The 18502-nt window shown below is 45.2% G+C and overlaps 1 protein-coding gene across 8 annotated transcripts in view; it reads right to left on the bottom strand.

The window, feature by feature from the left end:
• The window catches only part of WNK3 (WNK lysine deficient protein kinase 3), a 42763-nt gene extending 30038 nt beyond the window's left edge, over window positions 1–12725 (bottom strand). For 4 of the 8 annotated variants that reach the window (XM_075578428.1, XM_075578434.1, XM_075578433.1 and 1 more), the window contains exons 1-2: window positions 9886–10488; window positions 6855–7447 (exon numbers count right to left, since the gene is read on the bottom strand). In XM_075578428.1, coding sequence (XP_075434543.1) covers window positions 6855–7382 — 528 coding nt within the window. In that variant the 5' untranslated portion in view covers window positions 7383–7447; window positions 9886–10488. The other 4 variants (XM_075578431.1, XM_075578430.1, XM_075578429.1 and 1 more) reach the window with 4 other exon arrangements.
• Between the last annotated feature and the right edge of the window lie 5777 nt (window positions 12726–18502).

The raw sequence follows: 18502 nt of genomic DNA, 5'->3' as shown, positions 1-18502 counted from the left end.
AATATATGGATATATATATACATTGATCAAATCTTTGCATTTCTCCTTTAGAATCATAAAGTAAAGTAACATACTGCTGAAAATCCTTAAGGGGAAAACAACGACCTGTATTACACGCGCACTTTGTTGTCGGCAAAGGCCTTGGAATCGCACACGTAAGCGCGGCGACACTTCCTCTTTTGGAAGCTGTGTACTATTTCACTATAGAAAAGTCCAGGAATGTCACGTAGCAAACAGAGCTGAACTAAAGGTTTAAACATATCAGTGTCATGTGCTATTGTCAAGGATCAGCTTCATGACTGGGCTGCTGTAATACGCAGAGTGCGTTAGAACAAGCACAGATATTTTGAGAAACTAATTGACAGTTACTGTCAGACATACTGGGCCCCTACATAGTGTGTGGTGAATGCTGCATGGAGACCAGGGGGACATTTATCTAACTACCACTTTAAAGCTGCAGCAACAGTAATCAAAAAATTTGCTTTGTGCCCTTCCTCTAACCTTGAAGTTTTAGTCCCAATGACAATACAACAGGGACAACTGGAATTTAATTTCAGATTCAAACACAATTAATGTATCCTATTATATAAATATCACTCGCCAAAGTCCATTAAAACAGAAAAAGAAAAAAAGAAAATATATTAAAAAATAATAATAATTAGGTCCACTACACTTTAAAGAAAATATATATTTTGGGTCGTTTGGGCTCTGAAGTATTAAAGCACTGTAACGGTGTATTTACTTATTAAATGTATATATCAGGAGTGGTCAACTCCAGTCCTCAAGGGCCACCAACAGGTCGGGTTTTACGGATATCCCGGCTTCAGCACAGGTAGTGCAGTCTTCGATTGAGCCACCTGTGCTGAAGCAGTGATATCCTTAAAACCTGACCAGTTGGTGGCCCTTGAGGACTGGAGTTGGCCACTGCTGGTATATACAGTACTACACACCACTATTTTGTGATGGGCTTCTCAGGATTAGTCCTGTGACGATGGTAACGTGCGTCTAGAATGATTGACCAGCACCCCATTCATAAGAAGCTCTGCTTCTCCATCACCCTTTTATATTTTCACACCCACCAAATAGAGAAAGGTGCACCGCACGGACAGCCACGAAAGATGCCAGTTGATGTCCAATGGTACAAAGAACATCTTCCAAGGAGCGTTGATGTAATAAAGAATTTGTGCTGGAACACTAAACAATTCCCATAGATTTTAACCCCTTTGTTGCCAGGGAAGCAAGCAACAGATTGCTTTACAATGTGTCGCATGGGCCTGAAGCAAAGAGGAGGCTTACAGCAAAAATCTTGGCTAATACTGATCAAATGATAGATTCAATTAGTAAGCTATACGTGTGTTAGAGTATAACAAACTAGCTTTTTATTGGGGTGTTAATGAGTGATAGGGGCACACACAATCCTCCGGGCTAGCAATAACAATAACTCATCAACAGCACCCAGCACTATTCACCGCAAACAGGAAACTTTATCAATCCATCTTTCTGAACGGTTGCCTGCGGAAGCTATTAATGACTATAAAACAGAGAGCCAGCTAATGAATAACCTTTAATGCCACATATGACTCAGACCGTTTATAACCCCACACACAAGAACTGGGTTTAGGAGCTTGTGATAACTTTTAGCGGCCAACATTAGGATTCTACATAGAAAAAAAGGACCAAAACCGCTAATACTGATTTTTTTATATCAGATCCTCATTAATACTATATAAAGTTGCAAACATTTGGATAAAACATTAAAATAAAATGAAAGCTAAAAAGTGGTGTCCATGAATGCGATTGATGCAAGAAGAGAAAAGATATGACACAAAGAAGTTACGAAACACAGAAGCGGATACAAACCATTTTATCCCGTTTAGGAGGTGCTGGTGCAGGTCGTACGTGTCACACACAGCCCTCAAGTGAATTCCAGCGGAGAGGAAAAGCACTTTAAAATGATCTGATCTAATCTGCAGAGACCTATAATTGTAACTGTGCCCACTGTCCATGAGAATAGCAGCAAAACGAGACAGGTGTTACCCCCAGAAAACTATCACAATTAACATTCAAGGTTACTTAACACATGAGCATGTACTGGTAAGCACAGTTATTGCAATTTTAATGCAAGACTGCATGCCCGGTGAGACTGAATAAATAAGTATTTCTTTATTCATAGAAATGAGAAGGAACTGTTTTAGCTAGGAGCGCATGTCCTTAGGTGACTAATACCCTCAATTTCTGAGGTATGTTTGTAATAATGATGGAGTAGCAGCTAAGTGCTACTATTGTGATGGACTCACTTGAGTGCTGACAGATGCTGCTAAGAGAACTAAAAACTGAAGCACTGAATGGTGCCCTAGGCTAGGGTGAGGGGTGAATATCTCCCAAGAAAAATGCAGAAAGCATAGCAATAATAATGCAGATATGATTTTTCATAGACAAAAAAAAAAGTGGTCCCAGGGAATACATTTACATAACAAAATATTTACTTATAATTTATGACAGAATAATACAACTCCTGCAATATACTAGTTTAAGATAAAATGTAGAACCATATGTATGATGGGACCAGTTCCTGTGCTGAGACAGAGCAGCAGAGATGGCTAACCCACAGCACAGGAGAACCTGCAAATTCTGACTGCCACATGACATAGTCCCAATAGTACCGAATGAACAATAACCAATCTACTTCCTGCACAAGCCATGCATAGAGGGAGCACACAAACACACACACAATCAATCAAGATCGGACCTGGGGGACTTGTTAGAAAACAGGTCGATTAGCCATGTTCCATAAAATGATCTCTAAGGGCTGCAGAATGGACAAACTATGTTAACCACCCATTCCCTACATGAAGGGCTTGAACATTGTCAAACACTTATTCCATGTGGACGTTAAAGGCAATGGAAGTGAAGGAGTTAAAGAGAAGTAACTGAGTCAGGGAAAATGAATACCTTTGCTACCAGAGGGACCAGCAATGCAAGGTTTTGCCAGACGCTTTGGGAGCAAAGAGTTAATTCACTGCCACTTTCATACCTATAAACACAAGAGATTGATGATTCATCCAAGAGGAGTTGCATTACATCAATGATCTATGAAGAAATGCCATTGAAATCCCGAGTCTGCAGCCTTTTCAGAAACATTCATTGCTGTGTACTTTTAAATGTCTAATGCTTATGTTTATAGCAACATCTCTTCACTTGAAAAGGAGATATACAATTCAATGGGATATACTTGTGGGCAGTGCCACCACTCAAAAATGTAACTGTCTTCCTTAGAAAAAAAGGATTCAAAATAAAATGTGCACTTCCTGTGTAAAAATCAATACGTTTGTTTACTTCAGGCCCGTGTACAGTAAATATAGCCATGTATGGTATTTTTGGTGCTTATTCTTTAAACTAATTATGCTGCCATTATACAGAGGGAAAAAAAGTCGAAATCAACAAAATTACCTGTCTTAAGAGTTTACCAAGTGAATTATCACAAAAAAACATGAAACCCCCAATATTTGATTACTAAAAACAATACAAGTATTACAATCCTTTTTTTTTTTTTTTTTAAATACTTACGCTTGTTTTGGTTTTTTTGAGCCAGGTCAGTCACATTTAACTCATTAAACAGGTCTCTGGCAATAGCCCACTTTCATAAAGTGACAGTCCCTCCCAGGGATCAAGGTCTCCCAGCCACAAAACTGGAGCAAGAAAATAGCACCTCATTTATCAAAGAAAAGTCCCACAGAATGCAGAATGCTTGCTTTTCTCTGTAGCAACAAATGAGGGGAGAGGGAGTAGGGGTAGGGGTATGAGGCCTTTAATTGGATATGTTACAGGCTTTCCAACCTCTCTGGGTAGGGGTAGGAGTAGGAGCTGATGAAACACCCTGAGAGGTTGGAAAGCTTGTAACATAACTACTTGTTGGTCCAATAAAAGGCATCATACCCCTATCCCCTCATTTGTAACTACATGGAAGGACCAGCACGGCTCCCATCCTTCTTTGCTTCTCTCTGGTACAGGGTTGCCAGTTTTTATATTGTGCTAGTTTTGCAGTTGGAGGAGTTTAGAACAAAATAAAATAAAGACGTGAATCTAAATGCATCTTTCTGGTACAGGTAGGACCAGGTGACTAAAATGGACAGTTTTACAACTGCCTGCCACTCAAAAGGTTAAAATCCTACTCTTCTGACTGACTGGTTTTCTATGTTTATACTCTGAGGCATTTGTTTAATCATCTCAGGATTCATTGAAAACTTTTCATGCCTCGCATGGTTTGTTTTTGTTATAAAACCTCAGTACATTGCCATGTATTGTACTGTGGACCTCCGCTGTCAACTAGAAGCTTTGCTAATGTTGAGCTGGCATATATCTGTGCCAACATCCTGTACAAACAACTTGTAAAATAAATAGAAGTTACTTTGGCTTCAGCTGCCTACAGTAAACGGATGATGTCACGAGAAAGGCAGCAAAGTGGGCCCTTTTAAAGAGAATGCACTTTATTACAACAGGGGATGTGACGAGACATTAGTGCAGGAGTAGGCAACTTCAGTCCTCAAGGGCCACCACCAGGTCTTCAGGAGTTCCCTGCTTCCGCACAGGTGGCTCAATCAGTGGCTCAGTCCAAGACTGTACCACCAGTGCTGAAGCAGGGATAGCCAGAGAACCTGACCTGTCAATGGCCCTTGAGGACTGGAGTTGAGAACCCCTGCTTTAGTGACATTCCCACAATTAGATAACAGTGACTGTCAGGCACAAGAGCCAGACCCCCTTCTATTCCAGCGGCCCAGCTGGTTTCAGAGGCTCACCATAAAATGACTTTATTTTTTTAGCTCTGGCAAATTCCTGTAAGATATGTTACTTCTCCCACCGTATTGTTCACAGCTATTTAAGGTTCCTCCAGTCTCTCCTAGATTGTAAGCTCCTTGGAGAAGGGATCTCATTCTTGTGTCTCAATTTGTCCTAACATATATACGCTTTTGTTATATGTTATTATCCTCCCACATTGTACTTCGATGCGGAGTATGTTGGCGCAATAAAAATAAAACCATTTAAAAAGCTGCCCTCACTCTCTTTGGAAGACAGCTGTGAGGATTCTTTGGCTGCCAAACAATGCACTGCAGGCCTGTCTGCCAATTAAAGGGTTAAATGTCACTGAACATCGTCCCTTAGCAACGGTATACTGGAATAAAATATAGAGACAAAATCACACCATATGACAGCATTTCCATCAGGGACGTTAAACCTGGTACAGTCTATAAGAAGGTGGGGGACTGTCAGACTAGTTGGACCAACACATACTTTTCTGCAGTTTATTTCCATGTTCCTCCTCACTCAGCAGCACAACAATCCTGTCCTTACCAACACTTGTTATGTTTGACAGACTCGTTCCACTCTGTTCTTTGGAGACCCTGAGGTATGACAGTCTGCTTGGTTCACCCTTCTAATACAGTGTGGCCTGCCCAAAAACCTAACAAACAAGCCTACAATGAAGGAAGCTGGTTTGCAATTGTCCTTCCTCATGAACCACTTCAGTTTATCATATTCAAGAGCCCCTGCCTACTACTGATGCTGCAGTGAGCAACACAATCATGTTGGTGGACATCTGATCTAGCACAAAAATCGATGTCACAACTATTCAAGCTTGAGGAAACTTTGGAAAGAACTCACTCGAGTCCCTTCAAGTGTCTCACAAATTACACATGTAGAGCTAAAAAAAGGCAAAGCCACAACAAGGTCAACCCATGATAGAAATTCCTGTTTCACAACCCACACAACACCATTACATGTTGCAGTTGCCGACCCGGCTTTGTAATTTTGCAGCAGGTTGTTAAAGCATTTCCTTTACAAACAGGACACGAGCATTGTGCTTTAATGATTCACAATAAAGGGTTGCATCCTTTTCCAGTTCTGTGACTCTAAAGAACACCTGAAAACATCTTGCTTCCTGTACCTTCCGTTACATGCACCAGCTCAGCTCTGGGAATTCTGGGCAATCACTCAAGCAGCGCGCAATTAGGCCACTGATGAAATACCAACATAGAAAATGATAGCAGCTATGGCCCACCTAGCCTGCCAACTTTCCCTACTTACTGGAACACATATTTACATGTGACTTGGTATTTGTATTAATCGTTTTACAGGGTTCTGGGTAGGGTACACAAAAAAATTAAAAATTGGGTACATTGATACATATAATTGGCTGAAATCACAGGGTGGGAAGGAGAATTTCCCCGGGTTCCAAATTTTTGGTCTCTCCGTCGCGCTTACTAGAAGCGCTCGCGACGGAGTCCATTGTTTTGTTTTGGAGCGACATCGCAGTCAAAGGCACTATAAGCGCAGCTTTAAAGCCATTTCATACTCTTTCCTTAAGGGTGGTAGGAACAGGGAATCTACTCAATACAACTCAACCCCGTTATAACGCAATCTGTTACAATGCGAATCCGCTTTTAACGCGATGCAAGTGTGGCGCCCAATTTTCATATTTATGAAGACTTTACGACACGATTATCGGTATCTTAAATACTTTATTGTACAACGCATACAATTGTACATTATTTCTAAAGCGATCCGATTATAACGAGATGTGATTCTTTGGACCCCAAGCACAGCGTTATAATAGGGTTGAGCTATATTTGCTTTGTGGACCAAAACGTAACTCAATGAACTTCAAATCATGGCCACTGGTTAGAAAATCATTTGGTCTCTGGAAAAAAACCCTTGTAGTACAAAGACTGCGCCATATAACCCATGTTCCAGGAAGTTCAAATGCAAAACACAGATTTTAGGGCTTTAGCACCAAATTGTAATTGTGGCCTTAACGGCAGATCTTTATACAATGAGAGTTACAGTACAACTGAACTGACCTGCAGCTCACACCAGGCAACTTCTACCCAAGTCTCAGTGTCCAATCCTTTGAAGACCGTCTTAAAGGCCCCGCGGCCTAACTCAATGTCGAACTTCAGGAACCTGCCACTGGGGGAGGTAGCAACTGCTTTCATGTCTGCCTCCTCTTCCATCTCCTTTTCACTCTTTTCCCTGGGGGTTTCTTTACCGATCTCAGAAATAGCCTTGGGTTCATTCTTACCCTCCTGCGCTGCCCCTACTGCATTTGCTGTGTGATCCTCCAGCGGCTGCTGGCTGTCACATTCACTGTTTTTCTCATTTTTCAGGGGTTGCTCCAGTATCCTGTCATCCTCTGGGATGTCTACACTCTTTCTGAAGAAGCGTTTCCTCTCGCTGGTCCCTGTGGCGGAGCGGGGTTTGTCGCTCTCATCTAGGCTTGCCTCTTGGGCCAGGGAAGGGTCCTGGCAGACTGGATTCTTTTCCGTTGAGAAACCAGCTGGTTTGTCAGACTCATCGGTGCTTGCCGGCTCTCCGGAATCTGTCGCCATTTCTTCTGAGGTTCCTGTTTAACTCCACGAAGACTGTATACAAGATGATGCCGTCACGTTATAGTCTGCAGTGAATTAAAAAAAATAAAGAAATAACCATCAGAACAAAAAACATATCTGTGCATTCGACCGCCATATATACGTGGCACCAAGTAAAGGATAGGATATATGTAAATAAGAAAGAAATAAGACTTAAAGAGAAAAAGCAAACAAACGGAAAGGCATCTTCAAGAGAATGACCGTGGAAACATGCATGCGCGTTTCACAACTGCTCCAGTGTTACCAACACACACACAACCGCAAGGCCAAACCCCTGATAAGCAAACCAATTCATTGATCGGTTGGAATGACGAGCACAATGTAAATACACAACAGACTCATCCAGTGTAAAGCCCAGGGATCTGTAGCTCCATGCCAACTAAACTATTTAGCAAATGCTTTGGGTGCTCTGCAGTAACAATGTCCTGTGTTGTCCCTAAACCACTGCTAAGCAAACACCGCCTGATACAGATTAAAAAGAAAAAGCAGAAAAGTGCAACGTAGTCAAATAATTGCAGTGTTTGAAAATTGCTCCCGGCACATAACAGCAGCTGCTCTATATCGATACATCGAGCAATACTTATCAGACAAGTAGCTGGGGAGCGCTGAAGCTAAAAAATAAAATTAAAAAAAAGGGGGGCTTAAACCCAATGTTTAGTTAGAAAAGTAGTGTGTGATATAACTGGTGAACACAGTCCCTTCTGTCTTAACATTTCAGTAACGAGTCACATCAACTACCTTACAGGGCAAAAAGGTTAAACCAAACCAGTTCCTCACAGACTGAACTTTGTTGCTGAAATGTATGCAACCTCTCATTCCTTTCACTCTCCTCCCCCCAGCCTCCCCTCTGTAATAGATTCACCCATCCTGAATCATCTTTGCAGCAAATGCACTGAATCTTCTGATGTCTGAAGAATGCCTGCCTCTGCTGGCTATGTGCCAGAGACTAAACTTCAGCCCTGAACCACTCATCATTCACTCCTCAAAGTTTAAGCCTTTGTGAACTGCGCCTATTATTCTTATAATCCATATACAGCACACAATGCAAAAACAAGAAGTATATTGTTTTTTACAGAACGGGATCTGCACAATTCATTCCTTGTGCTAGAGATCAGCAGAGGTTCAACACACACACACACACACACACACACACACACACACACACTGGGGGGGGGAGAGAAGGGGGGAAGGAATTAAAACACTGTTCTTGTTTTAACAGATATCAATAATATGCATACACCATAAGAACACTATATTTCAACATTCCCGGTGTGCAATATCTAACCCTCGGTCTCTACTGAATCAATGTTGTACAGGAAGATACAAGATATTTGTGTCAATCTGTCTAGAAACGTATTTTGTTTTCCTACACCTACAACTTTATCGAATCCCTGGAAAAACAACAACAGAACAAAAAGAAGGCATTGGATAGATATATATCCATCTATCTATATCTATCTATATACATACACACACAAAATAAGAATAAAGAAGGCGAGTATAGTAGGTGGGTCACGTATGGCGTCAACTGCTTTGAAGTTATATCACTGTTAATGTAAGGGGTTAACAAACAACCACTTCTCCTACTTTCTGTAACTTACATCATCAGGCTCAATTATATGCTACACAAGAAAAAAAAAACAAAGTAATGGAAGTCAAGAATATCACAGCTCAGACAATACATGCGAGATAACATACAACCCAAAGGAATGTTTTGGTTCACAATAAGTTGCTCTCAGCTCTTTGGGAGATTTATTGCAAGTTATTAACAAGTAAATGCGTATCTTACACAAAGAGCAAACTAAATACGACTACTTATTTCTATAGGTTTTTTTTTTTTTTTTACAGAAGATAACTTTACCGCTGGATCATTCTACTTTCCTAGCTGCTTAAAGCACCGTTTAAATAAAAGCACCAAAATGGACTAACACCTAACACTTTCATTTAACAACCTCAACATGCAACTGGTGCAAAGAGATTTTTCAGCAGTTTGCAAATACTGTACATTTTTAAAAAGCACGGTGAAACGAGGTTAGGTCAGGAGGGAGCCTTAAGTGTCATATCTTCAATATTACTTTGACGGCATACAATCATTCGTGTCCTGCTGAGAACAGGCAGTGTCCCAGGACTCCAGGATTCTGTTCCAAGACCAACACTGATAAGAACATTATCACACAATAAAGATACCAAACTAACTGCCAGAATCGGTTTTATAAACTTATCTTTACCCCAGTCCTACAAGGGCATTCATAAAAGCAACAACCTATGTTTCTAAACCAGGTCTCAAATATCATAATTAACAAAAGCAGAGTATCGAAAAATAACGAACAAGCTACCAACTATAGAGATAGATAAATACACATACACACACATACCAAATTAACCTTTGACCCATGCAGCTCCAATGATGACAGTGGAACTAAAATTCACTCAGGGAAACAAGTGTCAGCTCAATAGGACTTACTTATTAGAGTTTGGAAACAATACCACTTGTTTGGCCATAAGTGTAAGCCCAATGCTCCACAGGAATACAACAGAGCTAAGACTGGAAAAACACAGGTTAGAAGTTGAGCACTGGTGAAAACCGTCCTCCTCCCTCAAGATCATTCTCCCTGGCAAAGTGTGAATGTTGCATGGGAAATAATTGTTGCAAACAAAAGCAGCAGAGAGGGTTTAGAAGTGCTGAAGGCAGAGCCTTCCCCCTTGGAGGAATCCAGGCAGCTGGCCCAAGGAAGCTATCACATACAAGTTAAACCTGTCCTCTTTCATTCTGGATGATGTCAGCTGATGCCCTTAGGCCTCAAAGACATAAATGTGGTTCGGCTGCAGGTAATGGCCACTATAAAAATAAATAAAATTCATGGAGCATGCCACATTGTAACAGGAAATTATTGCGCGTTACCACATATCATTATGCCAACAATCACAAAAATAATCAATAAACAGCTGAACACTTGTTCATGTGGACTGCCACGTGTACTTAACTACACCAGAGCCCAGAAAAAGCAGCCTCACTGACGGGACAAAATATACACCTTCACAACGAGATTGTGAGCTCTTCGGAGCAGGGGCACCTTTGTCTAATGTTTGCTTTTATGTCGGAAGCACTTACTCCCATTATGTCACCTACTATTTTGTCACGAGTATTACTGCTGTAAAGCTCTATGTACATAGCACTTTACAGCAGCAATACACGTGACAAAATAATAGGTGACATAATAGGAACAGGCGCATCCAACATAAAAAGCAAACATTAGACAAAGGTGCCCTGCCCCGAAGACCTTACAATCTAAGTGGAACGAACATAGGAGGATATATAAAATATACACATGCAGGCGGATGGAAGCTGGCACAGCGAACCGTTCTGCATCTATTAACTAAAATATCAGACATCAGCAAGTAACAAGTTAGTAAAAAGTGCAATTTAAGAACAAACCCGAGATATTTTGAGACAGAGGAAGTTGCACATTGAGTGCATGGCAAAGCCTCTTGCATGGCACTGTCTGTAGCCTTAAAGCATTCAATGAGCGTGGATCCTGGCACAAACGCAAACAGCCTTACAAAAAAGGCACAGAGCGGAAACCGGTGATGGTTTTAACTTCACTGACATTTAATCACCACAATATGCCAAGTAACCTCAATCAATGCAAATATAACTTATTCATTACAAGTCGAAAGCACAAAAAGAAGGAATTAAGCGGGTAAGATGAAGAAAACCCTGCAAGAAACAAATTCAATGCCGATTTTAGCAACGGCACTTTAGGAAGACAAACCGGCAGAACGCTGCAGATATACACTTCATTCATCGCAGAAAAGACTGATCAAAGACAAACACAAAGCACTGTAACAATAGTGAAAAACACAAATTGATTATTATTTAGCACAGTTAGGGCAGCATCTGAAAAATGAAGGTTTAGGAGCAGATATGCACAAGATAATACTCTCACGCAGATTGGATACAGAGGGACATACATGGAAAAAACCCGGGCAGCGGACCCTTCCTTCCAACCTAAATAATGCAGCTCAGCCAGACACATCAGAGACTGATGCGGGGGGCTCCGAATGCACTAGAAAATCAATATACATACACGGCAGAATCAAGAAATAAACCAAATCGATGAAACAGATATGCATCACCTACATGGCAAATTAGTCACAAGGACCCCATGCGCAGGGAACCCACCACCATTCACAGGCAGCGGTGAATGAAAACGGACTAGTACTATCATAATGGTGATATATATATATATATATATATATATATATATATATAGATATTACACACCCACATTTATATAAATGAATGATAATGATATATATATATATATATAGATGTATATATATATATACACACACTACCACTATGGTTATAAATATACACACACAAGCATATTATATATATATATATATATATATATATATATATATATATATATATATATATATATATATATATATACACACGTTTATTTATATAAATGAATGCCATGTATACACACACAGGTATGTATATCTATATACACACATAGCCGCGATATCACACACACACACACACGTCTCACCGGCAGATAACGGTCCCCGGCCGCCCCCCCTCTCTGCCACCGTTTGCCTCTGTCTCTCGGGGGGGTGGGGTGAGGAGGCCTCGCGGTACCCGGGGGGGTGGGTTGGGGGGGCGCCGGTCACACAGAGAGCCCAGCGCTGGCTCTCTCACTCACACCGGGGGGGGGGGCAGTAGGAGAGAGGGGGAGCAGGAGGCGGGGACGGGCGCGCACACACACAATCACACGCCGCGCGCGCCCGCGTTGCCGGGAGCGCGCTCCCGACATTTACCACACGGGGAATGGGCTGAAAATAGAAACGCACACCCCGAAACAAACACACAATAACACACCTATGGTAAAAATACATTAATTAAATCAAGAAACAAATTAAAAGGCACGACTAACTTTTGGATAGAATGACGGAAATATAATATATATATATAATATATATATATATCTCTGCCGGCCCGCTGCAGACCTCGGGGGGAGGGTGTGGGGGATGGGGGGCTACATTACAAGCCCAGCACAAGGCGGGAACCCTCCCCGGGGCAGCTCTTTCTCTCTGACGTGGGGTCTTTTTGTTATGGGTTTGGGTTTTTTGTTATTATAGATAGCTGCTCTTCTTCCTTATCGCGTTGCCCCCCCTTCCATCCAATAATAATAATAATAATAATAAATATAATACAAAAGAGACCCCCGCCGCCTCTCACTCTGCCTCACGCGCGCGCTCGCGAGAACGCGCCTCCTCCTCACCTCAGGGAGGCGCGCGCCAACCGCAGGGGGAGGGGGGAGGAGCACGTGCCAGACCGCTCACAGGCTGCGTCGCGCGACGGCCCTGGGGGATGCTGGGAGTTGTAGTTCCACAATGTTCTCCTTCTCCTCCCCCCGCCCCCCTCCTTGTTAGCTGCTCATGGGGGCAGGAGGGGTCGCTCTTCACAACTGTGTGGCGAACCCCATCTAGGAAACCCCCTTTAAAGCGCCCCCCCACCCCCCCAGAATTCTATTAGAGCCTAATTAAGTGTTTTTCAACCAGGGTTCCCCAGAAATTCCCAGCAATTGTTAGGTCATTTGAAAATTGTATCAAATACAGACGAATTTACAATGCATCTTATCTCAGACGCGCTATTAGAGAGGGTTGTGGTTCCTTACAATGCATCTGATCTCAGACGCGCTATTAGAGAGGGTTGGGGTTCCTTACAATGCATCTGATCCCAGACGCGCTATTAGAGAGGGTTGGGGTTCCTTACAATGCATCTGATCCCAGACGCGCTATTAGAGAGGTTTGGGGTTCCTTACAATGCATCTGATTTCAGAAGCGCTATTAGAGAGGGTTGGGGTTCCTTACAATGCATCTGATCCCAGACGCGCTATTAGAGAGGGTTGGGGTTCCTTACAATGCATCTGATCCCAGACGCGCTATTAGAGAGGGTTGGGGTTCCTTACAATGCATCTGATCCCAGACGCGCTATTAGAGAGGGTTGGGGTTCCTTACAATGCATCTGATCCCAGACGCGCTATTAGAGAGGGTTGGGGTTCCTTACAATGCATCTGATCTCAGACGCGCTATTAGAGGGGGTTGGGGTTCCTTACAATACATCTGATTTCAGACGCGCTATTAGAGAGGGTTGGGGTTCCTTACAATGCATCTGATCCCAGACGCGCTATTAGAGAGGGTTGGGGTTCCTTACAATGCATCTGACTCAGACGCGCTATTAGAGAGGGTTGGGGTTCCTTACAATGCATCTGATCTCAGACACAGTATTAGAGAGGGTCGGGGTTCCTTACAATGCATCTGATCTCTGACACTATTAGAGAGGGTCGGGGTTCCTTACAATGCATCTGATCTCAGACGCGCTATTAGAGAGGGTTGGGGTTCCTTACAATGCATCTGATCTCAGACGCGCTATTAGAGAGGGTTGGGGTTCCTTACAATGCATCTGATCCCAGACGCGCTATTAGAGAGGGTTGGGGTTCCTTACAATGCATCTGATCCCAGACGCGCTATTAGAGAGGGTTGGGGTTCCTTACAATGCATCTGATCCCAGACGCGCTATTAGAGAGGGTTGGGGTTCCTTACAATGCATCTGATCTCAGACGCGCTATTAGAGGGGGTTGGGGTTCCTTACAATACATCTGATTTCAGACGTGCTATTAGAGGGGGTTGGGGTTCCTTACAGTGCATCTGATCCCAGACGCGCTATTAGAGAGGGTTGGGGTTCCTTACAATGCATCTGATCTCAGACGCGCTATTAGAGAGGGTTGGGGTTCCTTACAATGCATCTGATCCCAGACGCGCTATTAGAGAGGGTTGGGGTTCCTTACAATGCATCTGACTCAGACGCGCTATTAGAGAGGGTTGGGGTTCCTTACAATGCATCTGATCTCAGACACAGTATTAGAGAGGGTCGGGGTTCCTTACAATGCATCTGATCTCTGACACTATTAGAGAGGGTCGGGGTTCCTTACAATGCATCTGATCTCAGACGCGCTATTAGAGAGGGTTGGGGTTCCTTACAATGCATCTGATCTCAGACGCGCTATTAGAGAGGGACGGGGTTCTGCATAATTTCAGTTAGGGTTCCTAAGGCTCTTTATTTTTGCTTTAATTTAGAGTTTATTGCGATTATCCACTCTGACCACTTTCCTATGGAGCGCCCCAGTTTTTTCCAATGTTCCTTACAATGCATCTGATCTCAGACGCACTATTAGAGAGGGTTGGGGTTCCTTACAATGCATCTGATCTCAGACGCGCTATTAGAGAGGGTTGGGGTTCCTTACAAGGCATCTGATCTCAGACACGGTATTAGAGAGGGTTGGGGCTCCTTACAATGCATCTGATCTCGGACACTATTAGAGAGGGTTGGGGTTCCTTACAATGCATCTGATCTCAGACGCGCTATTAGAGAGGGTTGGGGTTCTGCAGAATTTCAGTTAGGGTTCCTAAGGCTCTTTATTTTTGCTTTAATTTAGAGTTTATTGCGATTATCCACTCTGACCACTTTTCTAGGGAGCGCCCTAGTTTTTTTTCCAATGTTCCTTACAATGCATCTGATCTCAGACGCGCTATTAGAGAGGGTTGGGGTTCCTTACAATGCATCTGATCTCAGACGCGCTATTAGAGAGGGTTGGGGTTCCGTACAATGCATCTGATCTCAGACGCGCTATTAGAGAGGGTTGGGGTTCCTTACAATGCATCTGATCTCAGACGCGCTATTAGAGAGGGTTGGGGTTCCGTACAATGCATCTGATCTCAGACGCGCTATTAGAGAGGGTTGGGGTTCCTTACAATGTATCTGATCTCAGACACAGTATTAGAGAGGGTCGGGGTTCCTTACAATGCATCTGATCTCAGACGCGCTATTAGAGAGGGTTGGGGTTCCTTACAATGCATCTGATCTCAGACGCGCTATTAGAGAGGGTTGGGGTTCCTTACAAGGCATCTGATCTCAGACACGGTATTAGAGAGGGTTGGGGTTCCTTACAATGCATCTGATCTCGGACACTATTAGAGAGGGTTGGGGTTCCTTACAATGCATCTGATCTCAGACGCGCTATTAGAGAGGGTTGGGGTTCCTTAAAATGCATCTGATCTCGTATCTGGGCCTCCTAACCTGGCGCGCTGTGTGTGTGGGCGGCTGTGTGTGTGGGCGGCTGGCTGTGTGTGTGGGCGGCTGTGTGTGTGTGGACGGCTGTGTGTGTGTATCTGGGCCTCCTAACTTGGCGCGCTGTGTGTGTGGGCGGCTGTGTGTGTGTGTGGGCGGCTGTGTGTGTGTGTGGGCGGCTGTGTGTGTGTGTGTGTGTGTGTGGGCGGCTGTGTGTGTGTGGACGGCTGTGTGTGTGTATCTGGGCCTCCTAACTTGGCGCGCTGTGTGTGTGGGCGGCTGTGTGTGTGTGTGGGCGGCTGTGTGTGTGTGTGGGCGGCTGTGTGTGTGTGTGGGCGTCTGTGTGTGTGGGCGTATCTGGGCCTCCTAACCTGGCACACTGTGTGTGTGTGGGCGGCTGTGTGTGTGTGTGGGCGGCTGTGTGTGTGTGGGTGGCTGTGTGTGTGGGCGTATCTGGGCCTCCTAACCTGGCGCGCTGTGTGTGTGGGCGGCTGTGTGTGTGTGTGTGTGTGTGTATCTGGGCCTCTTAATCTGGCGCGCTGTGTGTGTGTGTGTGTGTGTGTGGGCGGCTGTGTGTGTGTATCTGGGCCTCCTAACTTGGCGCGCTGTGTGTGTGGGCGGCTGTGTGTGTGTGTGGGCGGCTGTGTGTGTGTGTGGGCGGCTGTGTGTGTGTGTGGGCGTCTGTGTGTGTGGGCGGCTGTGTGTGTGGGCGTATCTGGGCCTCCTAACCTGGCACACTGTGTGTGTGTGGGCGGCTGTGTGTGTGTGTGGGCGGCTGTGTGTGTGTGGGCGGCTGTGTGTGTGGGCGGCTGTGTGTGTGTGGGCGGCTGTGTGTGTGGGCGGCTGTGTGTGTGGGCGTATCTGGGCCTCCTAACCTGGCGCGCTGTGTGTGTGGGCAGCTGTGTGTGTGTGTGTGTGTGTATCTGGGCCTCCTAACCTGGCACACTGTGTGTGTGTGGGCGGCTGTGTGTGTGTGTGGGCGGCTGTGTGTGTGTGTGGGCGGCTGTGTGTGTGTGGGCGGCTGTGTGTGTGGGCGTATCTGGGCCTCCTAACCTGGCGCGCTGTGTGTGTGGGCAGCTGTGTGTGTGTGTGTGTGTGTATCTGGGCCTCCTAACCTGGCGCGCTGTGTGTGTGTGTGTGCGGCTGTGTGTGTGTATCTGGGCCTCCTAACCTGGCGCGCTGTGTGTGTGTGTGTGGGCGGCTGTGTGTGTGTATCTGGGCCTCCTAACCTGGCGCGCTGTGTGTGTGTGTGTGGGCGGCTGTGTGTGTATCTGGGCCTCCTAACCTGGCGTGCTGTGTGTGTGTGTGTGGGCGGCTGTGTGTGTATCTGTGCCTCCTAACTAGGCGCTGTGTGTGTGTGTGTGTGTGTGCGGCTGTGTGTGTATCTGGGCCTCCTAACCTGGCGTGCTGTGTGTGTGTGTGTGCGGCTGCGTGTGTGTGTATCTGGACCTCCTAACCTGGCGTGCTGTGTGTGTGTGTGTGGGCGGCTGTGTGTGTGTATCTGGGCCTCCTAACCTGGCGCGCTGTGTGTGTGTGGGCGGCTGTGTGTGTATCTGGGCCTCCTAACCTGGCGCGCTGTGTGTGTGTGTGTGGGCGGCTGTGTGTGTATCTGTGCCTCCTAACCTGGTGTGCTGTGTGTGTGTGTGTGTGTGGGCGGCTGTGTGTGTATCTGTGCCTCCTAACCTGGCGTGCTGTGTGTGTGTGTGTGTGCGGCTGTGTGTGTATCTGGGCCTCCTAACCTGGCGCGCTGTGTGTGTGTGTGTGGGCGGCTGTGTGTGTATCTGGGCCTCCTAACCTGGCGTGCTGTGTGTGTGTGTGTGGGCGGCTGTGTGTGTGTATCTGGGCCTCCTAACCTGGCGCTGTGTGTGTGTGTGTGGCTGTGTGTGTGTATCTGGGCCTCCTAACCTGGCGCGCTGTGTGTGTGTGTGGGCGGCTCTGTGTGTGTGTATCTGGGCCTCCTAACCTGGCGCGCTATGTGTGTGTGTGTGGCTGTAAGTGTGTGTATCTGGGCCTCCTAACCTGGCGCGCTGTGTGTGTGTGTGTGTGTGTGTGTGTGTGTGTGTGTGTGTGTGTGTGTGTGTGTGTGTGTGTGTGTGTGGTGCATAGGGTGCATGGTTGTGTGTGTGTGTGTGTATATAGGGTGCATGGTTGTGTGTGTGTGTGTGTGTGTGTATATATAGGGTGCGTGTGGTGGTTGGGGTTGTGGGTGTGGGTGTTTATATAGGGTGCATGGTTTGTGTGTGTGTATATAGGGTGCATGGTGGTTTGTGTGTATATAGGGTGCATGGTTTGTGTGTGTGTGTATATAGGGTGCATGGTGGTTTGTGTGTGTATATATAGGGTGCATGGTTTGTGTGTGGGTGTGTGTGTATATATAGGGTGCATGTGGTGGTAGGGGTTGTGTGTGTTTGTGTGTGTGTATTTATAGGGTGTGGGTGTGTGTCCCCAAAATTGGTGTCCACATCACTCTGAAAATATTTTATTTAAACCCTCAAAATATAACTTAAAACTGCGCCGTGACAAAGCGCGGGGGGTGGGGAGATGTGCCTGTGTATTAGGGGGTGGGCGATGTCCCTCGTATCCTGCGGCTGTGTATTAGGGGGTGGGAGATGTGCCTCGTATCCTGCGCCTGTGTATTAGGGGGTGGGAGATGTGCCTGTGTATTAGGGGGTGGGAGATGTGCCTGTGTATTAGGGGGTGGGAGATATCCCTCGTGTATATTGTGCCTCTGTATTAGGGTGTGTGTCTGTAAGGTGTGGGAGGGGGCTGGTACTTGTGCCCCTGCTGCAGGGATATTTAAATGCCGCCATTTTGTTAGGCACAACTTCCCTGGACACATACACCAGCGCCCCCTACAGAATGCAGTATCTCCGGGGGTCCCTGGAACTGAAAATAATGGGGTTCCGCTCTGGTGACTCCCCCCCCCCTACTTCAAAAC

The sequence above is a fragment of the Ascaphus truei genome, chromosome 21 (genome assembly GCF_040206685.1).
Source record: "Ascaphus truei isolate aAscTru1 chromosome 21, aAscTru1.hap1, whole genome shotgun sequence".
NCBI classification, from domain to species: Eukaryota; Metazoa; Chordata; class Amphibia; order Anura; family Ascaphidae; genus Ascaphus; species Ascaphus truei.
This window is presented reverse-complemented; position numbering and strand designations above follow the sequence as displayed.